The sequence below is a fragment of the Apus apus genome, chromosome 9, assembly GCF_020740795.1.
Source record: "Apus apus isolate bApuApu2 chromosome 9, bApuApu2.pri.cur, whole genome shotgun sequence".
Classification (NCBI taxonomy): domain Eukaryota; kingdom Metazoa; phylum Chordata; class Aves; order Apodiformes; family Apodidae; genus Apus; species Apus apus.
This window is the reverse complement of record NC_067290.1, coordinates 20,378,098-20,403,294: the sequence shown is the minus strand read 5'-3', so window position 1 is coordinate 20,403,294 and position 25,197 is coordinate 20,378,098. Positions and strand designations below refer to the sequence as shown.

At 46.4% G+C, this 25,197-nt stretch overlaps 1 protein-coding gene across 1 annotated transcript in view; it reads right to left on the bottom strand.

Annotated features, from left to right (window-relative positions):
* Positions 1-298: 298 nt before the first annotated feature.
* The window catches only part of ITPR1 (inositol 1,4,5-trisphosphate receptor type 1), a 165,916-nt gene continuing 141,017 nt past the window's right edge, over positions 299-25,197 (bottom strand). Inside the window, exons 54-61 of the mRNA XM_051627327.1 lie at positions 24,433-24,597; positions 22,567-22,762; positions 21,670-21,771; positions 19,891-20,030; positions 18,429-18,594; positions 17,581-17,741; positions 6,460-6,621; positions 299-1,701 (exon numbers count right to left, since the gene is read on the bottom strand). Of these exons, the coding sequence (XP_051483287.1) occupies positions 1,615-1,701; positions 6,460-6,621; positions 17,581-17,741; positions 18,429-18,594; positions 19,891-20,030; positions 21,670-21,771; positions 22,567-22,762; positions 24,433-24,597 (1,179 nt within the window). The 3' untranslated portion in view covers positions 299-1,614. The remainder of the gene's footprint in view (positions 1,702-6,459; positions 6,622-17,580; positions 17,742-18,428; positions 18,595-19,890; positions 20,031-21,669; positions 21,772-22,566; positions 22,763-24,432; positions 24,598-25,197) is intronic.

Genomic DNA, 25,197 nt, shown 5'->3' with positions numbered 1-25,197 from the left:
GGTTTTTTTAACTCTCACAGGCTTCAAGCGGGGATGACAAGGCTAAAATACCAGCAGTAAGAGTCTGAAGGGCTGGGTCCAAAACTGGAAGGATGGTGGGCGAGTTTCCAGGGGCACCAGAGCCTCTTGCTGCCAGAGGAGGAAGGACTTGCTCTGGTGTGAAAAGCCCAAGCTCTGAGCTGGGAAAAGCACCATCAGTACCTGCAGGAGCCCCATGCTCAGCTTCCTAGGGCGCGTGGACAAGCATGACAGCAAACACAACCACACACCTTGAAGGCAAACCACCAGCAGCCTCTGACCATAGAGTATTTTGCATCATTTATTTAAATACCTATATTTATGCATTTACAAATTTCCATAGCTCCGTTCGTAGCTTTTTTTTCATTTTTTATTTTTTAAGACAGTATTGCAGAGAAGTTAGCTTTTGTAAAATGAGGTCCATGTATAAAACTATGCAACCGATTGGAGGGGAAAAAAAAGTTTCCTTTCATACTCTCTAGAAATCAGAAACCAAAGAAAAGTGACCAAATGTAGGGACAGAGGGAAAGGAGGGGCTGGGACAGACCAACCTCAACTCAGTGGCTCTGTCACAAGCATTACATGTCAGTGCTCAGCTACAGTCCTAACTGGGTAAGTCTTGTTTCAGTGGGTGCAATGCCTGGTTGCTAAAGCTTTAGCAGGCACGTAGGTCTCTAAGGAAAAAATAAAAAGGAAAGGATCCTAATGCTGAGAATGCAAAGCCTGGACAGCCTGGGGATAGGGTCTAGGTGCATGAAATGCCCACAAGGGACTGCACCGACTCACCAGTAGTGCATCCTCGTCCCAAACTTCATTTTGCATAAAAAGTTCCCTTTAAGAAATCTTGGCATTTAAAAAACCTGGTATCTGAGCTCTTCTAGCCTCAGTACTTTGAAGAAGTCACTTGAAAAATACCTCCTGCTTTCCTCATTTGGAAGCTTCAAAGTCATGTTTTGCTTTAATTGATACAAATTTAACAGCTCACAGATTCCCAGTGTTATCTCTGGGAGGAAGAGGCAACAGATATGGCATTGCAAGATATTTACACACATGGTACAAAAATGTCCAAGGGTATGAAAAATCACCAAGAACACAATTTTGCAGCAGCCTCATTTACACCTGTAATTTTATACCATTTATTACATTGTACTAACACACCAGATTCAAAGATGTGCACTCCCTTTAGGACATTCAGGAGTTACAAATATATTGTGATTGCATAATTCATATTGCACAATTGTATAAAAACATAAATACTAGCTATCCTATTATTTATTTATTTATTTTAAATACAAAATACATGTCACATAGTCAAATATTCTTTTCAAGTGCAATTCAGGTGCTCTCTTTAGTCCTTCCAAGAAAAAGGCAATTTTGATAGTTTTGGCACAAAGTTTAACCTCTTTCCTGTGCCAGCAGTTCTAATTACAATACATATGCCCCAAACTTTATATAGTAGCAGTCATATACATACAGTATAAAAACAGGTTATTTACAAGATGAACTGAATGTAGACAGAAGCAGCCTCAGTGGTTGGATCTGGACTCTGGGTGGGCATCATTCCTGCTGCCAGGAGGGGCTGAGGGCCCTGCTGACCTAGGTGGGTTGCTGCGGGTTCACATTCATGGGCGGAGGGTGTCCGAGCAGCCCGATGCGCTGCTTCTGCTTCCTCTGCTCCGTCATCTGGAAAATTAAAAAGTTGGCTTGTTAGGCCTGGACGCTTCCCGTGCGTCAGCCCCCGAAGGGCCGGGTGCTGCCTGCTCTGGGGACTGGCCTCTGAAACCCACTTTCTACCAGCAGCAGCTGCTCTGGCCGCTGTGCCAAGCACCGACGGGTGAGAGGGGCAGCCGCGGCTGGGCTGCGCGCTCCCCGGGGACGTCCGTCAGCCTCCTGCTGCAGCTGCCACAGCTCTGCACGGGCACAGCTCGGGGAGCAGGGTGGCCAGCGTGAGTTAGTGCCCAGAGCAGCTCACAGAACCTCCCTGTGAGACATTCTTTGTCACCAGTCCAAGGTGCGAGGCAGACGAGACGCAGAGGCCGGAAAAAAGGGGCGAGCCCTTGAGTCAGGCTGGGAATACCCCTGTCTTTGCTGGAGAGACTGAGCGTTCCCGCTCCCATCAGCAGCGAGCCAACATCCCTCCCCATCTGCCAAAAGCCAAGACGCAAGGCAGGGACGGGAGGTTAACCACCTCACTGCCAGACAGCCAGATCTTTGGCAGGACCTTCCCATCGGGTGAAACAGCGTTCCTCCTGATTAGTGCCATCGTGACCTGAAAACGGATCGTCGCTTTTTATTACTGATGCTGAAAAAAAGGCCACAATCCAAGTCTCTGCTCTCTTTTTCCAAACCTTGGGAAGTTTCTGACAGCTTGCATAGGCCAACACGCCACGTAGGGATCAGCTCTGGCGTGGGCAGGCGCTCCAGCAGCGAGCAGCTGGATTGCTGCAGGCGCTCCTCACCGCTCCCGCTGCCACCGCACCTCAGCGTCGGAGGAGCCGACACGTGGGAGGGATGGATGCCTTGCAGCAGCCAGGGCTTGCAGCAGCCCTGCTGAGGAGGAGGCCAGGACATCATCTTGCCCCCGGGCCACTGAGGTGAGGGGAGCCCAACGCTGCTCCTCAGGCTCCACTGAGAGCCCTCATGCCCTCAAAGCAACGTGAGCACACACAACCGGGCCACGACTTGGTATCGCTTCTGCTGCTCCTGCCCTAGGGCTGAGCACCCCTGTGACCTCTCTGTCCACAACCATTTAATGCTTTCAGTTTTCAGATACTTAATCACAAATATCAGCCAATATACTTGATAGTGGGACTTAATCACAAATATCAGCCAATATAGTTGATGGTGGGAGTAACTCCAGGAGAAGGGAGATGGCGTGTCACACATTTCATTCAGTAGTAACACACACCTGGATGTCCTGTCCAAAAGCCCCAGGGATGGTGAACAGCCTTCCCATCTTGCACAGGGCGCCCAGCATGGCCCAGGGGGGCCAACCTCAGGTCTGGAGTTCACTGTGGGGAAAGGAACTCGTCCTAACAGGCAGCTTTGGGCGGCACCTTCAAAAGGCTCCTCCATGTCCCACAGGCCACACCACTGCTTTCACTCTGCCTAGCTGCGTGTAATTACACTCATTTAACCACTCAGGAAAGGACTGAAATACACTAACTCCTCTTGAAACCATAATTAAACTCAACTGCAGCCCAGTGTCTTGCTCACCACCTGACCCCAGGGAGGCAGACCTGTTACTGCACCTTCCTGGGAAGATGACCATGGCCTCCTGAGGATGGTCACACCTCCCAGTCCTCTGCACCACACTTCTAGAGGTCTGTTTTCATGACAGGCTTGTAACGAGGGGTCTTCCCTTCACTCTCCAGCCTCAGACACACACACCAGCTACTTCCTTGCTGAAGCAGCTGGGACTTTTTTACTATTTGTAAGATATCCCACAAGTTGGAAATGCAGAGAGGCAAGGAGGGGAGCACCCGTGTACACTAATTAGCTTCGCTGAGCAAATGAAGAGCCAGGACTGCACACAGCCCATAAACTAGAGGATGCATGAGATAAAAACAGAAAGAAAAAAGAATGGAGAGAGACCTCAAGATATTTTTCATGCTGTGTAGAAAAAGGGATGGTGCAGCCTGATGCAGGTGTAAGTAAAACACGTGCCTTTTAAAAAAAGGGGAAGAATAAACCACCTGAGCACAAAGCAGAGAGAAAGGCAGTTGCAATGTCGATGAAGAGCATTACTAATCCTGCAAGATGCACAATGCTTGTGTAGAGGGCACGGGGCTGTGAGATGGAGCAGCTTTAATCCCTGTCACATTCACCTGGAGAATGAACCTCCTGCTAAAGCCTCACAGCTGCAGTGGCTGCACACCCAGCCCGGGGAGGCAATAAAAGCTACACACAAGGTTTGCAGGGGAGCCGTCAGCAGCTGGAGTCGTGCTGACAGGATTGCAAAACAAACCCAAGGGGCCTGAGGTTCATCTGAGTCAAGCTGGACTCTCTGATAATCGTATATAACCACACAGACGCCCGCTGCCTCGTTCCAAAGGTTACGGGTGAGCTGGAGTTAATCCCAGGAGCAGGAGCAGGGCATGTGCCTGGGGCACGAGCAGGACACTGGCCACGCACACACACAGGCACACGCCAGCACACAGGGACATGCTGTGCCTGCCTGGGGTGCTGGGTGCCAGCCTACTCCCAGGGAGCCACCCTGGGCAGCAGCTCCAGCAATGAGCCACGTTTCCAGTGACCAAGGTCAAGGGTCCCACCTGGCCCGAGGGGACCATCCAGAGGGAGAAGCCAGTGCCTATCAGACAGACCTCGCAGTCCCTGACATGGGAGGAGAGCACTGGAAAGGGCTTCTGGGTGATTACATCTAATCCCCTGCTGTTGCAGACAATTATGTTGTAATCTTTTTGCACAGAATTAAAGTGATCGAGATTTTAATGGCTCTTGGTGCACTACTTTGGGAAAGTGTCATGCTGGATTTCAGGTTCTAACAATTACAGTCTCCAGAAACCTAATGAGCTTGAAAAGCAAATGAATGAGAGGTTTTCCCTTTATTTAATTACAAGAAAATAAATACAAATAAAAGTTCCCTGAGTTAGTTCCTTTTCCTGGAGACAGCTCCTGAGCAGGAGGAGGGATATGCTGGTTTTGTCACATAATTGGAGCATCCTGCAACTTAAGCAGGGCTCTCAATAACGGTACTTAGGGGAATTCCTAAAAGCTATCACAACATTAACGAAGCTGGTTTCCTCTTTTGCTTTTACAGTCAAATAGCTCTCTAAAAGCTAAATCCTTCCTTCTTGTATTCACAAAGAGCAAGAAGGGGTTTTAGTGCTTGGTCAGCCAAGAGCTGTGAGCTTCAGAAATAAAAGCATTCTGCTCCAGGGCTGGCTGTGGCTGATGGAAAGACTCCTGGTGACTGCAGACCACTTTGAGTCAGACCCTTCAACAAGAAGACACAAGACACATGTTTCAAGATAATTGTTTCCAGGCAAAATACCAAAACCAGTGCCCGGCAAGTATTAAAGCACAGACAAAAGAGCAACTGCCTCGATCCTCCATCCTCAAAACCAACTAGAGCAAGGGGGTCCATGGCAAAGTGTCTGAAAACTAATTACAGCCAAGAGCAGCAAGGTTTTCTGCTCCCAATCCTACATTAATCCCTTCCTCGTGCTCCATGGGGTGTCGGGTAAAAGGGCCAGCTCCATCGGTAACACGGAGCGTGATCGGAAGGCCAGGAGACGGGATCTCAGTCAATACTGGCTTCCAGAGACTCACGTCTCCAGGAAGATAACTGGCTTGCAGAGAAAGCAGGGCAGGCCAGGGCAGGGATGGGGAGCAGGAATCCGATTAGTATTGGAGAGAGTCGTGCCAACTGCGTGACAGGAGGTAAATCACGTCTGAAAAGATAATGAACCAAAGCTGCTGGCTGCTTCTGCCCCGGGCAGTGCCATCGACTGCCTGGGGACACCATCCTCTGCGAGTCAGCAATTCATTCTATCCAGTGCCGATATCTAAATAAACTTAACTAATTGAACCATCTGGCTCAGGTTATTAGTTATTAATCCATAAAGATAAGCAGCTAGTCACTTAGCCACCGCAAACAGCTCCCACCAGGCAGGCAACAGCTTTTTCCCTTTGATTTCCAGCTGTAATCCATGCAGACAACACGGAACAAAGCCCTGCTGCCTTGGCAGCTTTCACAAAGCCATCGCTGGGTCTGGGTAGGGAACAGACCCCACCAACCCCTCAAGCCCCAGTTAAGCCAAAAGTTAACACAAGTCCTCAAGCCCTGGCTGCACAAAAAAAAAAAAAAAAAATACTGTGCTGGGTTCCCATGTTAAACAGCAGCTCTAGGTACCACAGAAGAAAACGCTTCTGTGGGTATGTCTGTGCTGCAGCCCAAGGGGTGACAGCAGCGCAGCACGGGGGGAGCTGCAGCCTTAACCACCCCAGCACCTCCCCAGGTTCTCGGTGGGTTTTGAGGTCTGTGCAGCAACAAGGCACTTCTGTCAACATCACACCCTCTGACTTACAGGATCGTGCTAAGGTCTGAGGGCTAAAACCCATAACAACAACACCACCACAAACATACAGGCTCCCTGCACCAGCCGTGACTGATTTAAGTTAACTTGGGCTTTGATTTTTTCAATACAAGTTTTCCTGTTCTTGGGGGTGTGTGGGGGGGCACTTTGGACAATGCTGGTTTGGTTGGCACTGCCAGGCAGGTCAGCTGAGCACGGGGCTTTGAAAGGACATTTTGTCTGTTCAGTTCTTTCCTGAACAAGAGCTACTTTAGAAAAGTTCTTCCTGGGGTTTGCAGAAGCCACAGAGCTGTAAAACACCACTTGGCAGAGCCAGCTTGCAGGGCCTTTGTCCTGCCCATACCAGTGCATGGCCGTACATTTGCAGCCAGCTCTCCCTTACCTGATCTTTAAGCTCTGACAGCTGGCCAGAGAGGTTGGTCACAAGCTTCATGGTGGACTCCAACTTCTCCTGCAGGTTCCTCAGCTCATTTTGCTCTCCTTCCGAGTCACTGCTCACAAGCGACATGGCCCGCATCCGGGGGAACCAGTCCAGGTTTCTCTCCTGAGAATCACACACAACTTCACAATTAGTGTTTGCCAAAGGAAAACCTGCACCCAAGTGGCTGGGTGCAGGCAGACCTTCAATGCCAGGCAGGGAAATTCCTCAGACACACACGCTCTGTAGTTATTTTCATTTGCATCTTACTGGAAAGTTTGCAAAATTGCACACTAGGGGCAACGCAGACGTAGCTGCTGAAAATTAAGGCTGGCTATTGGTGGGTTTCCCTTTCCAGCAAGTCACTCTCCCCAGATACACTTGAGGGTGACACATGAACGCTGGACATTAAACCAGCCCCAATTTCATGTCTGGACAAGCATATCCCAGTGCTATAAATCTGCTGCCATCTTGCAGTCTTTTCATTTGTGTTTACTGGAGATTTTTAGCTGATAAATGGGTTCGCTTTTTTGGTCAAGCAATGTTTGGCTGACCTTTCTAATGAAAGAAATCATATTCTACCTGGAAATACTTTCACAGTTGAAATACTTCCTCTTTAATGGAAAAGAAAAAAAAAAAAATCCTGTACTGACTGACCAGTTCAGGCTAAAATGTGAGACGGATTAAGTTGCAATGAATTGCGTATAATAAAGTTTTTGTTCAGGCACACAAATTCTCTAATATTGCATGTTTAAGTTCATGTCAGGAACTTCAGTGGACAGGTGCTTGGTTTTATTAATATGTACACAGAGGCTCAGACATACACCCATGTACAGGCCAGTGACATTAAAAATAAAAGCAGGAACGGAATAGAAAGCCACAAAAGAGGAGGAGGGGTGCACACCACATCTTTACACCTTAAATTTCAACACCAAACTGGTTTCCTATCTAGTCTGGTTCTCCTCCCACGGTGGAGATACTCTCTAAAATGGAAGTTAAACTAATACTGGGTGAGGTGAGGATGCGTGTGTAGGTGACCCTGCAACAACTGGTAATGTTTTAAACAAAGCCCATGAAACCGTCATAACCTACTGGATTAACAGTATTCCAAACCAAAGCTTGATTAACACTGCTAAATAATTGGCCCCACTTCACAAGTTCTCTGCTGGGTGTTCTCTCAAACCTATGGCTTAATTCTATGGAACTGCAAAACTCTCTTTAGCTTTTTCTCATTCCCTGCCTAAATCTCTAACTCAAACTCTCTCCTCCCCATCTCTCCGCTCCCCCTCCAGGCTCACGCATTCCCAGGAGCATCCACCCTGCTTAGATCAGGGCTGTGCACCTCTACAGAGATTTACAGTCATGTCCTTTCTGCAATTCAGATGTGATGCCAAGATTCATCATCTTAAATTAGTTGCTTCTGATCTGCTTCGAGTTTCCTGTTGCTGAGATGACAAGGCAGAAGGCAGACCCCTTCCATGCAGCGCACCACAGGATTCCCACATGATGCAAAACTGCCAGGAAGGCTTTTTTTCTCCTGATCTCTATTTACAGGGCAGATGGTTTCTGCTAATAAAAGAAAAAATGTATATACAAAAAAAAGATGCCTTTACCAAGACAAGTGTCAAAATATTTTTGACTTTAGGAAACAAACAGTCCCGCAATTAATATTTAATAGTAGTAACAGGCAATGTTTCCATGCGTTCTTCCAGCTGTAGTAAAATCCTTGTGAGGGAAGAGAGGACAGGCTCCTCACTTGTGCTCGGGTCCAGCACCTCCTCCCAAAAACATTTCCCTTCCCCATCCAGGAAAAACAAATGAAAACAACTGCTGTTCCCCTCCCTGCTCTCCTCCAGGCGAGAGGTTTCCAAGGACAAAGCAAATTAGACTAAAATGCAATTTATATTTGCAGGTTTGCCTGGACCCTCAGGTCCACATCCTGAAGTTTCTAGGCCGATGCAAGAGCAGAGCCCTGAAGCTCCAGCCCACTCTTTACTTGCTGTAGAAATATAATTTTACTTGCTCCCAAAGAGGTGAGCTCTCTAAATCCATCCCCAGGGCATTCCCAGGCCCCATTCTGGTGAAGGATGAAAGGGATGAGGGGAGCAGGACCTGGAAACACTAACCTTTCCTCACCTGCAACATTTTATTAACAAATACCCCAAACTTTTTCCACTGTTTCTTTGCAATATAAGGAAATGCTAGAGCTGCTGCAGAGGTTGCATCTTGATCATTCCAGACAGGAAAGATGATGGGCAGTCTCAGATGGTGAAATCAAATCAACAAGTGCTCCAGCACTGCCAGTTTCTGCAGGCTCGGCACAAGTTTCATACTCATTGGTTTTCTGAAAGCCCCAGCTCTTGAAACCACTCAAGTATGGGAAAACTTGGCTTTCACTTGAAAAAACAACAAAGTGCTCTCAGTTCTGAGGGCAATGGTGAAAGATTAAAAACAACAATGCTCCATGTGAGCTCTACAAACTGAGACAGGAAAAGGCTAATGGAGGGAAACAAGACTCCCACCTCCCCAGTGGTCTCTGAGCAGGGAGGACAGGGCTCCCTTTGGAGCCTGGAACTGGAAATACCCCTGCTAAGTCCTGATCCATCCATGGGAGAGTTAACAGAGGCAAGAGTCAGGCTTAGGGAAGGAGCTATCCATCCCACTGCCCTGCCATGGGGCTGGGCTGAACCTGCACACCCCAGCAGGTTTCATGTAGCTTGTTGGCATGACTCAAGCCCAAAGTTCACCTGGAAGTGTCCAGCTTCCACCCAGCAAGAAATAAGGGGATGCCCACCAACGCAGCCTGGGCAAACACCCTGTGGTGAGGAACTGTGGGGTCACGTACAGGTAAAACTTCAGAGATGTAGGCAACATGGGCAGCAGTGAGCTTGCTGAGCCATGGTGGCTGCTTGGGACCTCTCCAGAGTGGCACAGCTCTTCCCTCTCCTCCTCTGTCCACACACCATCCCACACCCATTCACTCTGCCTTGGTCTGGAGACCTTCAGCCTGTGCCTACAACCTCCACCAGCAGAAAGAGGCTGAGAGCTGGACGTGCCCAGCCTGCTGAAGTGCAGACTTCTGCCCTGACACCTGTCCCTGGCCTTGCTGGCGGTGTTTGAAATAAAGAAGTAACGGGCAGAGATGGTGAAAAGGGAACTCAGCAGGATCACAGCAGGATCACAGCAAAGTCCCTGGGTGACAAGCCTGGCCACCAGCCCCGTGCCTGCCAGCAGCATTCCCTCTGCCCCGCGCTTCCCTTCCAGCCTGGATAAAAGATTTACACCTTGATGGTCTCATTTCTGCTGAACTTGAACTGAGAACCTTTAAAGATGCAGACCTACACCTTTTTCACTCGCTAGTTTGTCGGGAGGCACGAAGGGAGCTGTGAAGGGAAAGGCTCCCCCACGACCCCTGTCCCTGCTGGCCCCTCTCACATTGATGCCCTCGTGCCCCCGGCAGCGCCAGCGATCCTGGTGCGCAGGCAGCTCCCTCTTCCCGTCAGCGGCAGCTTCCTCTGCTGCAACAGACGAACTGACTGAAGCCACTGGCGGAAGCTGGGTAACCACAGGGGCTGGGTTTCGGGTTAGCTCTTTTCTAGGTAAAGTTGGAAAAGTCCCTCTTGTAAAGCAAATATCATTAAATCTCAGACATGGGGGCGATGCCGACCGTCCACGATTGGAAATTTGAAAAAGAGGAAGCGGTGCTGCATGATGCAGATGCAATTCATTCTGAGAAGCGCCTGCTCCTCCCTGCTTCTGCCAGAGAGCTTATTCTAAGAAGGGTTTCTGAGGCAAGCTCCAGGCTGCTGTGCCAAGAGATGCATTAGCTCCACTCCTCCTAACAGCAGGGATGGGGCTGGTCCTCGCCTCCGGCACCGCTGGCCGCCCCGAGGAAGTCACCGCTCCTCCTCTGGGTCTGCATTTATTCAGCTACTGCTGAGCCTGGTATTTATGGGCTGCTGAAGGGCTAATATTCCAGTGCTCATCAAAATAAATCCCTATACCTGCCCTGGGAAGGCTGCCCAGCTGCTGGCATTTAGTAGGGGAAGGTGGCAGCAACACCTTCCTGTTTGTCACGTGTCCCTAAAAATCATACCCATACAGCTAATAAAGAGCTTTGTGGAGAGCTGTGAAAATCATTTGGTTTGTTTGTTTGTGGCGAGATTAAACTCCTTCTGGTTCTCTCTTTTGCTTCCTGGAAAATACCCCACATCAGGCTCTCTCTCTGCTCTGCACAAGACTCACCATCACTTCTCCCACACCAAGCCACACTTCTCCCTATTCCATTCAAAATGGCCCTCAACAGTGGGCCCCTCTATGCTGAGAGCAGTATTAAATTGTCCCATCCACCGTGTCTTTAAACAGGATGCTGATGATAGAAAGGCTAATGATATTTTTTTTATATTTCCTTTTTCACTTTTGCCATGAATACCTCAGTGGCTTTTGCACTGGTGCAGAGCAGGTAAATCTGGAAGACACAAACCATTTCTAAAGGTGGAAGAGACATGTCCCTGGAGGAAACAGGCCCCCAAACTGTACATCCCCGTGACAGCTCTGATGTGGGTGACTCACTCGTGCCAAGCCCTGTGGTCACCAGAGATGAAGTTCCCCCACCAAGTATTGCCCAGCTTGGTGCCACCAAGGCAGACAGCCCCAGTGGGAACCCTTCCAGGCCACCTCCTTACTCTTGCAGCAACCTACTTCTGGCTGTTGGGATCTACATTTTAAGTAGGACGTGTTACACCACCATCAGATGGGCAGGACAAAACAATTAAGCATGCAAAGGCTGAACAAACAGCTGCTGGTGGCCGTGACTGCAGTCACCCACCTCCTCTTGCACAATGCATCAGGCACAGCCTGGGTGGCCCCTGGAGGACCCTGCAGCTCCAGGTCACGGCTCCAGCCCCGGGAAGTGGCAGCAATGACTCAGGACAGCGCAGCCTTGGGCCACCTCCTCGGCACATGCAGCCCAGCCAGGCTCTTTCTGTCCCGGCCAGCCTTGCAGACTGAGCAGCTGGTTTCCCCAGTGTGTCACCCTCGATGGTTTCCAGTTGGAAACCTTCCCCCTGGCTCCCGGGCACGTGCTGGCAGAGCCCTGGCTGCACGGACACGGCACCCACCCTGCAAGCTGCTCTGGGATGCACCCACATCCCAACACGTTACCCAAACAAACCATTGCACAGGATTGGGCTGAAGCCTTTGCTGCTGTTTCCCCTGCCCAGGCACTTTTTCTGCCCCATGCTCAGCCAAAGGGAAATCCTTGACTCGTCAGCAAGATGCTAATGTGGTGTTCCCAGCACGGACACCTGCCCAGGTGGTTTATCAGGGAAAAACAGGAAGACCAGGAACAGGAGGTTGTTTCTGCAGGGTCAGCCAGCTCGCACACCTCCAGGGGCAAGAGCCCAGGAAGGCTGGGTGGGGAAGAGGAGCCTGACCAGCCACCCCTCCCCACACAGCTTTGGTTTGCACTTCAACGCTGATTTCAAGGGTGGAACAAGGTGCTCCACTATCTAGATGCAAAGCTCAGGCCCGTGCCTATGACACAGTGTTTCCAGCAGCCAAGGGCCTTCTGCCAAACACGCCTCTTGGCTCTTCTACACCTCTGCTATTATTTATTGTTTAATCCTGTAATTATATTGGCTAACTCTGGTAAGGTATCTCAAGATGCAGCATGTTGGGAAGATACCACCAAATTAAGCACTATCAGCTCCAGTTCGGATGCTGAACTCCCCAGCTCTCCTCTCCCAGCCTGCACCCACTGCCATTGTGACTGGGAGCCCCAAAACGCCCGTTTCTTCATCTATAACTGAGCAACTGCCTACAAGTTATTTGTACAGGCTGCTCTCTTCTGCTTCTGCAGTTGGGTTGGTAGGTTTTGACATGACAAGTCTTTTCTATTCATTGTCACCCCAGAGTACAGGATTTCCAACTACAAATTACAGACAAATGTAAGTAAACTCCTAAGACTCTCTCAGACTAATTTCAGCTCTATGCACACCTTTCACCAGTCACAATCGTTAAGCTCCTTTTGAGATGCTTCTGCTCTGAAGCACCATGGCCTGCCACTTGGTATTTCTATTGCAGTTTAGGCCTATCTTTGGCCACCTCCAACCGAATTATATTTGATCTAATTGGATAGAGTGCCTGGGGACACAGCAACCCTTGGAAGCCACCACCACGTGAGCCTCATGCAGGGTGTGAATCACGCCTGCCCAGGCTTCAGAGCAGAGCGACAGTTGTGGCTGCGTGTTCAAGGCCTTCGGAGAGGTTTCAAGTCAAACTTGCACTTCTGGAAGGATGTGATGACACTGGTGAAGGCTCCTGGCCTTTGCATACTAGGAGGCTACGTCTTGGCAGAAGCGACAGGCTGCACTGGACACTCAGCACAGTCATATCAAATACTTCCCAGTTACAGTGGAGCACATTGCTCAAGAAAAAAAGTCCAACAGTATATTTAAATCTCCAGTTTTGTAGGAAGAGGTTAGTTAGGGCACAAAAGGAAATCTTCAGCTTTCACTTCCACTCCAAATTCCTGTAAGGACATCTGCACCACTACTCCTATTTATAAATGGTTCATTTTCAAGTGACAACACAATCCAGCTGCAGATTCAGGACTCGGTGCCCTTAATCTGGACATGTGAGCTCAGGCAATCCCTTGCACCTCTACCTCACTTTTGTGATAAATCCTAATGACATGTATCCTGCTTGGTGCAAGACCTCATTAAAAACCTGTGAAAACTGCAAGAGCTAGTTAGGAAGCTCTGTGCTAAAAAGTTTTCCAAAAAGCCTTCATCTCTTTAACATGCACATCCCTGTGCATAAATTCACTCACAGCCCTGTGGCTCTTGCCCACCCTGATCAAGTGTTGATGTGAAGGTGGGTCTGCAGATCCCCATGTTATGGTATGCAAGAGTTGTGTATGCAAATATTTGTCCATGCAAGTGGCAGCAGACTGCAGCTGCATGCACAACACCTTGTGACTGCACAGAAAACCAGAGTGTATCTGTGGTTTTCTCTGTATCAAGCTCCAGAGTAAGAATTTTTTGCATATTACAAATGCCTGCAAACAGCTGTTTGTAGCAGGCCTTTGCCAAGACTCCGGTGACAGCTGTTACTGCTGGGGCTGCTGCTGCCCAGGCTGCCACAGTAACTGCAGGGAAATGCAGCAAACTTAAGATATTCTCAAGACAGGATGGGTAGATAAGACATTTAAATGAACTAATCTGTAGGGAGTTGCACCGAGTTCACATTAGTCATTTGGGTGGGGATGTCAATGTCTGGCCAACACGATAAGTGGATCCCCCCACCTCCTACACACTTGGTATTATTCAGACATCACCTGATCTTCGTGGTGACTACAAAGCCACCCAGCAGCTGAGCCTTGTGCCTTTGTTCCTGGGAAATGCAGGAGGCACCAGGCTACCAGCTCCACCATTAGCATTCCTTCCACATAATCACTTTTCAAAAAGCATTGATCCATCCTGAAGCCTGGCTGTCTGAAGTGCACATCTGCAGTGATTTAGCCAGATGAACAGATGTCAGGTCATTGGGAGGGCTTTATAAACACCAGGAATTAAAGCCCATCTCTATTACCACTCGAGGTTTTCTCACATTCCACAGCACTGTCTGTGCTATTAAACAAATCTTAGGAGGTGGCTCCAGAATGCATGTTGAAAGGTGAGCTGCTTCATGCCAAGCTTCTGTTTGCCAGCTCCTGGAATCCAGGAGGTTATCAACCTCCCCAGTGCAGGTAAGGACTGCAGGACAGGAGATGATTCACCACCACAGCTCGGGCGTATACCCAAGCTCAGCTCTACATCAAACAGAACCAGCAAGGCATCTACCCCCTTGCATGGCTCTAGCAATTCCCAGCCAAGATTCTTAAGATATCCCAAGTTTTCCATCGTATATCACAGCAGGCACAGGCTCACCTTACTGAAGAAAGTGAATATTATCCCTGTTTACAGGGGGAAAAGCTGGCAGTGAATTTCAGGCCTCCTACCTAAAGTCCAGACTTCAAGAGGAGCGTAGGGCTCCACAAACACAGGGAACTTCAACAAAAATTATCAGACACCACAAGCACCAAAAAACCCGTACTTGTATCAGAAAAAACATTATGAAAGGTGTAGGTACAAATCAGTACTATTTTTTTTTAAATTTGATCAAGCTTATGTTCAAAATACTCTAAACCTTAAGCTGTTTCCAAGTTTAACTCCTTTGAGTTCTTTCTGCACACTGCCTTTTAATTAATGAGCTTCTATCACTGAAGAAATACAAAATTCACTAAAGAATTGTAGTTAATTGTTTTTCAAGGCTACAGTCTCTTTTTTTTTATGCTGGCTACAAGAGTTCTTTGGGCAGGATTCAGCTCTGCAATCTCTAGTGCAGTGGATAGCCTCAAAATTGCCTTTCTACAACAGATTATGTTTAGACAAGAAAACATCAAAATTCAAGATCATTCTTAAAGCTTCTGAATATTCACTAACTGGTATAAGTGAAATTGTCCAGGATTCTTTTGATACCACAGTGCCTAAAATATCTTGAGAGCACTGTACGAGCAGCACTGGATGCAACTCACAAACTGATGGTGAATATAATTTTAGTGTCCTAAATTCGTTTTTTGGGTGTTTTTTTTTTAGGGTGGTGTTTTTTATGTTCTGTGGTGTTGGAACAACCCACAAATACTAAATGGCAGAGACTTTTTTTTTAAAAAACAACAACAACAACAAAAAAACCTGTTGCCAAAAGGCAGAAGTGCAGGAGTTTTCTAAAGATATTTTGTTGGGAGTCAGAGCAAAGGTGAAGTGTGGTTGAGGTGTCTGCTGTCAGCACAGGGTGACTGGGAGCACATTGTGCTTCCTACCCTCACCTACTAAAACTGGGTATAAATTGCACTTCAACGATGGCACTGCCTAACAGCCCATGGAAAAGACATGCCCCAGCTGTGCCATTATGAAAGATGTTAGAGTGCCACCTTCAGTCTAGAAACGTGGGGAGAAAATCCCTTTGAAATCTCACCATGCCATAAGAAGGCTTCCCAGGAGACTCTGGTGGCTGTGGACATTAAGGAACCCCCAGGTTCCCATTTGCCCTCTGCAAAAATACAAAAGAAACCATCCCCTCTAACTGGTGAACCTCAGTCTTTGGAAGCACTGATGTATTTAAGGCTTTCCTTCTGCCTGCCCTTCTAGATTCAGGGGATAAGACAGAAGGCTTCAGTGAAAGGTGAACCATGCCCCAGGTTACTCCTGGGTAGGCCTTAGGCAGAAGAAAGGATTTCTGACTCTTTCAGAAGTATTTCAAGAGCTCTGGTAGAGAAATATGTGCATCATGTCTTACGCTCACATTTTCTAGGGTAGAAAATACTGCTTTTAATGTTAAAGGACAACAGAAAGAAACTGCTTCTGAGTTTCAGAGGAAGCTTTGCCAGGTCAGTCCCAAGGAATATGTCAGCTGGAAAATGCTGCCAAGAGCTACGGTCTCAGGGCAGCAGCAGCCCCAGCTGCTCCAGACCTGGCAGATCCCTGATGTGCAAAGCAAACTGACTTCCTACTCCACAGCTCCCAGGGTTCCACCACGCTTTCCACAGCATCACACTGGGACCCTGCTGCTAGTTCTCCATTTAAAACTGGCTCATGAGCTGCAAAAAAACCCACCAGCTACAAGACATACTCCAAACCTCAACCTAGAGCATAAAGTTATATAAAATTACATTTTGGTCTATGCATAATTTATGCATATTCTCATTCATAGTAATTAGCCTTTGTTGACACTTCTGTGAATGGGAATTCTGATACAAGTTCTCCAGTTTTTGCTTTTATTGCAAACTTTCAGTGACTGGGTTTTGGTTCTTACCCGATTTGAATTGTTAATCTGAAAGAATACATTTGTAAATAAATTGTTAACTGGAACTTCTAGAAAAACCACCTAGCTTTAACAGAACACGAAATTGTCTTTTACAAGCAGAAGCATTTTACAGAGCACAGTGCTTCCCCCTGAAGCCATGCGTGCTGCAGTGGGACAAATAAAGGCAGCAATATAATCAGCCAGACTAGAAAGCAGCAGTGATGTACTTCGTTATCTCACTGTGCTAATCCCTCCATCAGGTGACTGCTCACAAGATTTCTTTAAGCCCTCATTACAGAGCCAGAAATCCAGAACTAGGACACACACTTTAGTGACCCCAAAGTAACACGTTTAACCCCTAAGGGACCTTGGTGGGATTTGCAGGCTGGCTGGGCCACGACAAATTGCCCTCTTAAAGGCAGGTTGTACCTTGGCAGAAAAAAGCTACAGAAAAATAAGAAAAGCATTCTGCTAGTTGTTTGTCTGCAGGCAAGTAAAGAAATAATTAATTGAAATGCTATAAATCAAATAGCTTTTGCTAACCAGCCAGAAGACACACAAATTAGTAATGGGGGTTTAGGATCTAATTCCAGGAACGCTGAACCGGCAGTTTGGCAGAGAGGAGGCTTTTAATTCTCTCATTAAAAGCCCTTACAATTGAGTAGATATTAATTTTAGTGTTTTACAGTAATAATAAGCTACAATCATATGACAATAAATCCTACAAGTCAGTTTAAGATATTTACACCAGGGCAGGTTGTGACTTGTTTGTTATCCTTCAGACACTTCCACCAGCTTGAAAATATTCTCTCTTAAACACGTTTTCAAAACAGAATAGCTTCTCTTCACCCACAGAGGCTCCCTTGCTGGCATTGCTTCCCACCCCCTGCTTTGGCACATCCTTGGGGGGGTCAGGGGCTGGGAAGCTGCAGGGACAGTCACACAGCACGGGGTGACCATGGAGCTGCAGCCCACGGCAGCTCCCACGGGTGCCCCTGCCTGCACCAGCCATGTGCAGCACCCTGCTATGTGCTGCCATCAACTCATCTTTTATCCAGTTCTCCTGCCAAGTACATCTTCAGTGCATTATTTAGAAGATGCTTCTAAAAGGAAAGGCATTGGATTAAGTGTAGAAAAAGTCTTACTCTAAGTTTTTGCTTCCAAAATCAATATAATACAGAACACTGTTTTGGTCTAATCTAGAAAAAAAAAGAAAAAAAAGCAGAACTCCAAACTCACCTTGATCATTTCTGCCACGTAACTTTCTGGTCCTGTATATTCTGTTGAATCTTTCACTTTCACTAACACAATGAAGCACAAATAATGCCACATATTGTGCTCTTCTTTAATATGCTCTTCAAAGGTGACCGTCTTGTTATCAAACTTATCTCTTTCCAAACCTACAAGAGTGACACACACACAACCCTTAGTGTTTACAAACTGGTACTAAGAAAATGAGCTCTAATAACAAAACTCATTTCTTCACAGTCACAATCATTCTTCAGTGAACACTGAATGCCCACAAAGCAGTGGGAAGAGGAAGGCAGGCAAGACCAGTTCTGCTCACACGCAGCAGAAAACTTTGGTGAAGAAAGGCAGCTGCCTCACATGCAGTGTGTTGCATGTCATCATGCATCTCCTACTTTCAGGTAAAATGGTACCAAAAAGGAACAGCTGCTTTGCAACAAACACACAGGTCACTTCTGCATGTCTGCGTCACACAGCTTCTGCACAACCATGTCACTGAACCTCATCCACTGCTTAATTCCCCATCTCCTTCCACAGGTGCTACTCAGAACTCTGCACCCTTGCACAACATTGCTCTTTATAAAATAGGAACTATTCTTTGAAGCACAGGAGGAACAACAAAAACTCAGGATTTTAGGAAAAAAAAGGAATAGTGATCATACATTCCCATGTTGTCCCGCTACCAAGCTCCTCTGCACGTGGTGCCCAGAACATCAGCCAGTTGAGGAATGTGAGGTAGGAACAGCCAGTATTTCAAGACTCCCATTTCCTGCTACTTTGCAGCTACCTCTCACTTTGACACAGCAACCCCTTGTTCTGAAGTGTGTTTCTACACTTACCACAAATAAAGCAAGTTGTTTTTAAGATTTCTTCTTTCTTCTGTTTTTCACTCCTTAAGTCAGCAAAAGTGTCAATGATCACACCAAAAATCAGGTTAAGGACAATAATGATGACCATGAAGAAGAACAACAGATCGTATATCACTCGAGCAGCAAAGAGAGGTTCCTGCAAGATACATATTTGAATAATTAACAACACAAATAGATACATAGCTACCCCCTACCATGCCTTTCCCAGTTCAGCAGAGTGTGCTGTCCCACAGCCCCTCCCTTTAGAGTCTCCATGTCTAATGGTCTCCAATTATAACCTACAGATCAAAGCATCAAGTGAAACTAAAATGCAAGATGACATCGGCTACCAGGATGCCATTTCTAGAGTAGCTCTTTCTGCTTGCTGTCCTCTCCTCTCTCACACACTAAAATTTGTTCTCTCCTCACCCCCACCTTGCAAGCCCATCCATATCCCATCCTTATATTAATCTGCTTATATATCAATACAGTATCAGTGTTGACAATAGTCTTTCACTGGCATTTAACAATATTAGTTTCATTTATGCCAACAACCATGGATGGAGACGTTAAGTTGGACTTCTCATTATTCATTTCATTTTATGAATACCCAAGTACCCAAACACCTAAATCCCATTTTCAGAATTAACCTACCAGCTGGGTGCCCAACTTTTATTAAGCCATTAGAAACTGAAAATAAGATTAAATATTTGAAAACACTTTGGAATTGCAGGCAATACAGAAGAGCATTCACTCTGACCAAGACTGCTCCTTTGCCCTGTGATGTGGTTTGGGGGAATGACCAGAGGGACAGCTTGTGCATCAAATGGGCACAAGGACCTAGAGAAGCAGCTGTATGGGCAGCTTCAGACATTATGAGCAACTCCTGCTGCTTTGACTGGTCCTGGCTCTCTGACAATGGCTCCAAACAACATCCTTCCTTCCCACAGCCACAGCTCCAACCCATCCTGGTCCCTGTCCTCTCAGACGTTGCCAGACATACACTCCCATAAGTTTTTCACATCTTACATTTCCTAGGGATGCTGCCCATGGAAACTCATGCCACTAGCACAATATCAGCTACCACAGCATTTGCATTCTGCTACCTCACATTACCTTGCACTCACTTGTACTTATTTCTTCAGATTCTGAACTCCTAAAGCCCAGACTGTTGGCTACACCATTTCTGTTCCTGCGGGCTCCATTCTGGACAGCCCTCAAGCTAAAAAAGCCCTAAAAAAAAAGGTTGGCAGGAGCTTGTTTGAACTATCTGCTGTTTAATCTGATACTACAGAGATTTAACTGTGTTAGACAGAGAGAAAGCCTGGTCCCTTCTAGTCGCGATGCACCCTACATCTGTCTAATGGGAGTGTATACACATCTTCTCCAGCAGAACCAGCTCCCCAGCCCTACATGGTTATCACCCTTCCACCCCCATTCAGTGATCATTTACCTCTTTGGATGGTTTCCTGAGTACATCACCTACTCCACCCCCACTCCTGAGCCCGTGACTCAGTACAGTAACAATGCACATCAGTAACGTCTCACACGTATGCTCTTTATTCTCTTCCTCCATTTCTTCAGCAATCAGTTCTGTTAACATAGCAAGCAAAGACACGTTTCAAAGGCAAGAAGACCAGTTTAAAATAATTCTCTCCATCCTTTGCTGGTTATGGAAAACCTGCCAGGTTTCCACATCCAGCATTGCAAACCCCTGTTAGCTCTTGCAAGGAGCTGACCATGGGAGCAGGGCTGTGTCCTGGCTCCAGCCTGCCCTCCTCTCCCCACCAGCAGAGCTTTCTTTTGTGCTCCAACTGCTGTCTTTGACTTGGTTAAATATCTCTTTCCATTTCTGTCAGCATGCACAGCTCAGATCACCAGATGCCTGTTTATACAGAATCATAGCTTTTTGACAGCTCAGAGGACAAAGTGTTGCCTCGTACACTCTCCCTTGGTGCCTGACAGATTGCACAGCCTTTGGGCTGCACTCAAAATGGCAACTTCGACTTGTATTTTTCAAATGGCTAAAATATCACTGCTTGTGGAAACAGCATTTTGCTAAAAAAGCAACACGCTTTTTTTGACCCTCTCTTCATTTGGCTGAAGCCTCCAACTTCACTGTTTCAGTTGCAGAACTGCTAGAATTAATTACCTAATCTCATATACTCTCCTAGTACCCATTAGGAGTCTCATGACTTTCATTTCATCACAAACAGGCTCAGGAGTGGACCCCACCTTCCTACAGACACTTTAGAAAGGCCCCGTGCAATCCAGAACCAGCTAGAGCCCAAGATGGCAGAGAAATGGCCAAAGATTTGGGTGTCATTAGTATCCCTGACCACACAGGACCCCAATATCAGGTTATTTAAGATATAAAAACATCTCTGGAGTTTTTCTTTATGCAGCCAAAGTGTATGAAGACAAGACAGCATGCCCCTCCTAGAGCTGAATAAAGCAGCTATTCTTGTATCAGTGTTGAATCCTGGTTTATCAAAGAGGACACTTGAGCAAAACAGAGCCACCTCCTCTTGTGACCATTATTGACCTTTGAGACATTTGACCATGCAAGAGCTTCACTTTGATGAGAAATAGTGATGTTCTGTCTGGCTCTCACAGCCAGAATCAATCTCCAAGAAGTAAATTACATTTTCTAGAAAATAAAACTGAAATATTTCAATACTCAATCTGAGGTTGGTGATTATGCTACAAGTAGTAATTTGCATACCCTTTCTTGATCTCAGAACCCCTCAAACCTACCCTGCCTACTTAATCTATTGAGTACTTCCTGCCAAGTTATTAAAAACAGTTTCCCTAGTTAGCTAGATAAAATAATGTTCACAATAAACGATGTTCTGCTCCGTATTTCACAGGGTATTATCCTCTGAGAGCACATTTAATAGGCTAATGTTTTAAAATAATAAACTTTGCAAAGAGGTAAACTGCATCACTTCCTTCTCAAATTGGTAAGTTAGAAAATTAAAGAACATGACAGGATTTAATCAAAGTATGGTCTAGTCCTAAGCTTCTCTAGTTTAATTGTTACTTCATGTAACAAAAGGAATTTATGCTGCTGGCCTCAATGCTTCTCAGGTTAGACACTCTAAGAGTAGCTTTGTTCCTCAGTCTATTACATGGAATTTAAAAATAAAGACTTTTTTTAATTTAAGGTGCTTAACTAGTAAAAGTGTGAGAAGTCAGGGTGTGAGTTACGAACTGGGCTGCAGGTACTTACGGTCTGAAGGGATGATTGAAGAACAGTTTTCACTGCTACCTGCTTTGCATACATCTGAAGAGAGAAACTCTCCAGTCATGGTTTCACCTGCTTCTGTGCGATCTAAAAACAGAAGGTGATGAATCAAATGGGTAGTTTTAACATTTTGTATGTCTTGCAAGATTACTTCTCAGATATTAAGGTATCCCATCATATTCAGTGTGCAATTACTAGCTGGATTTAGAATGGTGTATTAGCCTAGAGTTCAGAAGGGCACGGTACTTACTGATTTACACATTCAATTATTTTAAACTCAAACACAAAACTCTTATTTGTGTGAATTAAAGACCAAAGTTGTGCATTTATTTTGCATCAGCTCCCAAGTTGAGAGAGTAATTCAAAATGTTCCAAAAAGCCCATGTTATAGTGCACAGTGAATTTTCAAGGTGCCTTTCAGCATCTGGCAGACCAAAGCAGAACTGCACTCTCCCAGTGCAGAGCTTCTCCACTATGGCCTACCTAGAGTCTGCTTGAAATTAGACTGGGGGAGGGAGTAGGTGTAGCTGAATTAGATAACCTCAGCTGTTTTAGCAAACAGCAAGGTTGAGAGAAATCTCAACCATGCGCAGAAGAGCCTAGGTGCCATCTCCAGGGGTTCCTCCTTCCCATCCCTCTTGATGCTGCAGCAGATTGTAGCATTTTGTAAAAATACTGGGGTATCTGTTTGTCCCAATCAATCTGGGGTTTCTTATATTTTATTTTCTATTTAAATGGTGTCCTTTGTAAGAAAGGAATTATCAAACCGGCAAGTTAATTGGTGGGGCTTGCAAAAGGTGGAAGGCACTCAGCACAGCCTGGGGAACAAAAGCCCATTACTTTCTTCAACACAAACCATCAAAACAAGTCACCAGAACCAACCTGGCAGTAAAGTTTCATTAGGGAGCTTGTCTACTTCCAGGATGAAGTCATCTTTGAAGAAGAGGTACCCCACGATGGAGAACAGGTAGACCAAGATGAGAGCAAGCACAGCAGTCAGGATGATGGACCGTCCATTGCGAGTGACGCTCTTGATGACATTCAGCAGGGTCTCTTCTCGGTACACCAAGTCAAAGAGCTGGGGACAACAAACAAAAGCAAAGGCTGTTTCTCACATGTACCACCAACATCACTGCTGGCATAACATTAGGAAGAAGTTTTAGACATGAGGAAGAAGTTCTGTGCTGTAAGGGTGGTAAGACCCTGGCCCAGGGAAGCTGTGGCTGCCCCATCCCTGGCAGTGTTGAAGGGCAGGTTGGATGGGGCTTGGAGCAGCCTGGGCTGGTGGGAGGTGTCCCTGCCTATGGCAGGGGACTGGGAGATTTTAAAAGTCCCTTCCAGCCCAAACCAGTTGTTGATTCTATGATAACATGGGGCAGCACATTAACAAAACCAACCTGATGTTTTAAAGAGCACTTAAAACATTTTTTTTTTCCCTTTCCTTTTTAGAGTTATCAAAAATTTAACTTATTAGCAAAGATCAAGACAGCAGGAGGTGAGGGAGCTGGGGTCCCTCAGTCCCACTGTATCAGTTCTGTGCCATGCACTTGGGAGGGTGAAGAAGGAGGCAGCTGTACCCTCCTCTTCACCTGCACTACCCAGACCCCAGTCCTGAGCAGCAGCCTGGGGAGCTGTCCCCAGCTGGTGTGAGGGCAGGGCTCTTGCTCAGCTGCTTTAAACATCAAGCTGCTAACACAACCTCTTCTGTCTTTTTAATAGTATCATCTGCCCCATCACAGTCTCAAAATGGTTCATTTCAAAATGCAGTCAGCTATTTCCTGCAAGTCTCAGCTTGAGTGTGTAATTCAATGAGCAATATTTTTGCCCAAATTCTTTGTTGAGATTTCTGTACAGTTGTTTCCTTCGTTTTTCACTCCTCTGAGTCTGTGAGAACTCACCAGCCCAGCCAGGTTGCTGGCTATGCTGGTTGAGGAGAGAACAGGTATTTGATAAATTGGACCTTCATGAACACAGAAAATAACCAATTCAGTTACCAGAGGATGTACCAAGAATCAAACAAAGGGCCAAAAATATTGTTATGAATGGGATTTAAGGTTTGCTTTAGGAGTGACACATTTTCTCCACCAGCATTAGATCTCCAGTGCTTATTCTTCTAAGTCCTGTGCTGTGCACCCTAAACAGAAAAAAATCTGTATGCCAGGCACCTGTGTCAGTCGTGTGAGGCCTGGAGTCTGGCTACAGCTAAGGTGACTCCAAAGTTAACCAGCTGTTCAAAATCATGGACACTGTGCTATAGCTACCAACAATGGCAGAGCAAACCCTCTGAAAGACTGTGTCTCTTCCTCGTACAAGTGAGAAAAAGTTCAGCTAACACTTCTATGGCTACATTTTCAATTCTTTTTTTCCCCCCTCATGTAAGAGCTTACATGACTTTAAGAAGGCTTTAACTTTCACCAGGTATTGATATTACTTGGTTTCACAACAGCCTAAATGGTTTTATTATCTCAGAAGTCAGTCACAGTCAATACATACCTAGAAAACCTGCACCGCAGAAGTTGAGAGGAGTAACAACACAGAGAGCAGTGCTAAAAACCTTCACATTTACTGTAATGAGCAATTTTAACTAAATTTAACTTTGAACACATGCAGATCTCAAAGGAGTGCCTGTACAACAGCTGCCCAATAGCAAAACAGAAAGCGAGTGGTGAATGAGACATCTAGAGATGCCTGAGCTAGGACTTTGCAAACACATAGACAGAACCTTCTGAGGACAAAGTCAATACCTACCAACAAACTATAAAAGAACTCATGTACGAAGAGCCCCAGAGCACAAATCAGAAGGTACAGCAGGTGATAAAGAAACTCTACATCCATGATCATCGCCTTGTATCCTCTTGTGAAGGTTCCACAGTTACCCACAAAACTCATCAGGAAAATTATTTTATTACAAACCTAAGGAAAGAGTAACCATAAATTTGTTACAACATGTGGCTTTCAGGAAAAAAGAGGTAATTTTGCAAATCTGGAGATAACTCGTCTCCATGATGGTATCAACAACCATGCTGAACTGTCTGCTACACCACCTCATTTTACACGTCAGTCAAAACCTGTTTCTGTTGTTTTCTGCCCAGAGAGCCACAAGGAACACTGCTGTCTCTGATGAAATGTGGGCACTGACTCCAGCTTGTGGTCAAAGGGCAGCAAGACTAAGATTTCAAGAAGAAAGTGAAAACACTCCCTGATGTGAGTGGTAAACCTTCCTAGAAAGACCCTGTCTAAGGATGGCACTTTCTGCAACTCCCTCTCAAGCCTACAGCAACCTGTATGTTTCTGAAACACCCTGTTACTGCTTGCTGATCACCAAGTGGTCCAGATCCCTCAGCCAGTCACTCACCCAATAATCCTCCTGTGTAGCACCAGCCATCAGCACCAGAGAGAAGCTGCCTTCAACTTACCTGGAACCTGCTAAACCCTGCCATTTCCCATAACAATCCCCACCACCCTCCCCATGCAACTCTGACTCTGCAGGACATGGCACCCTTATGGATTTGG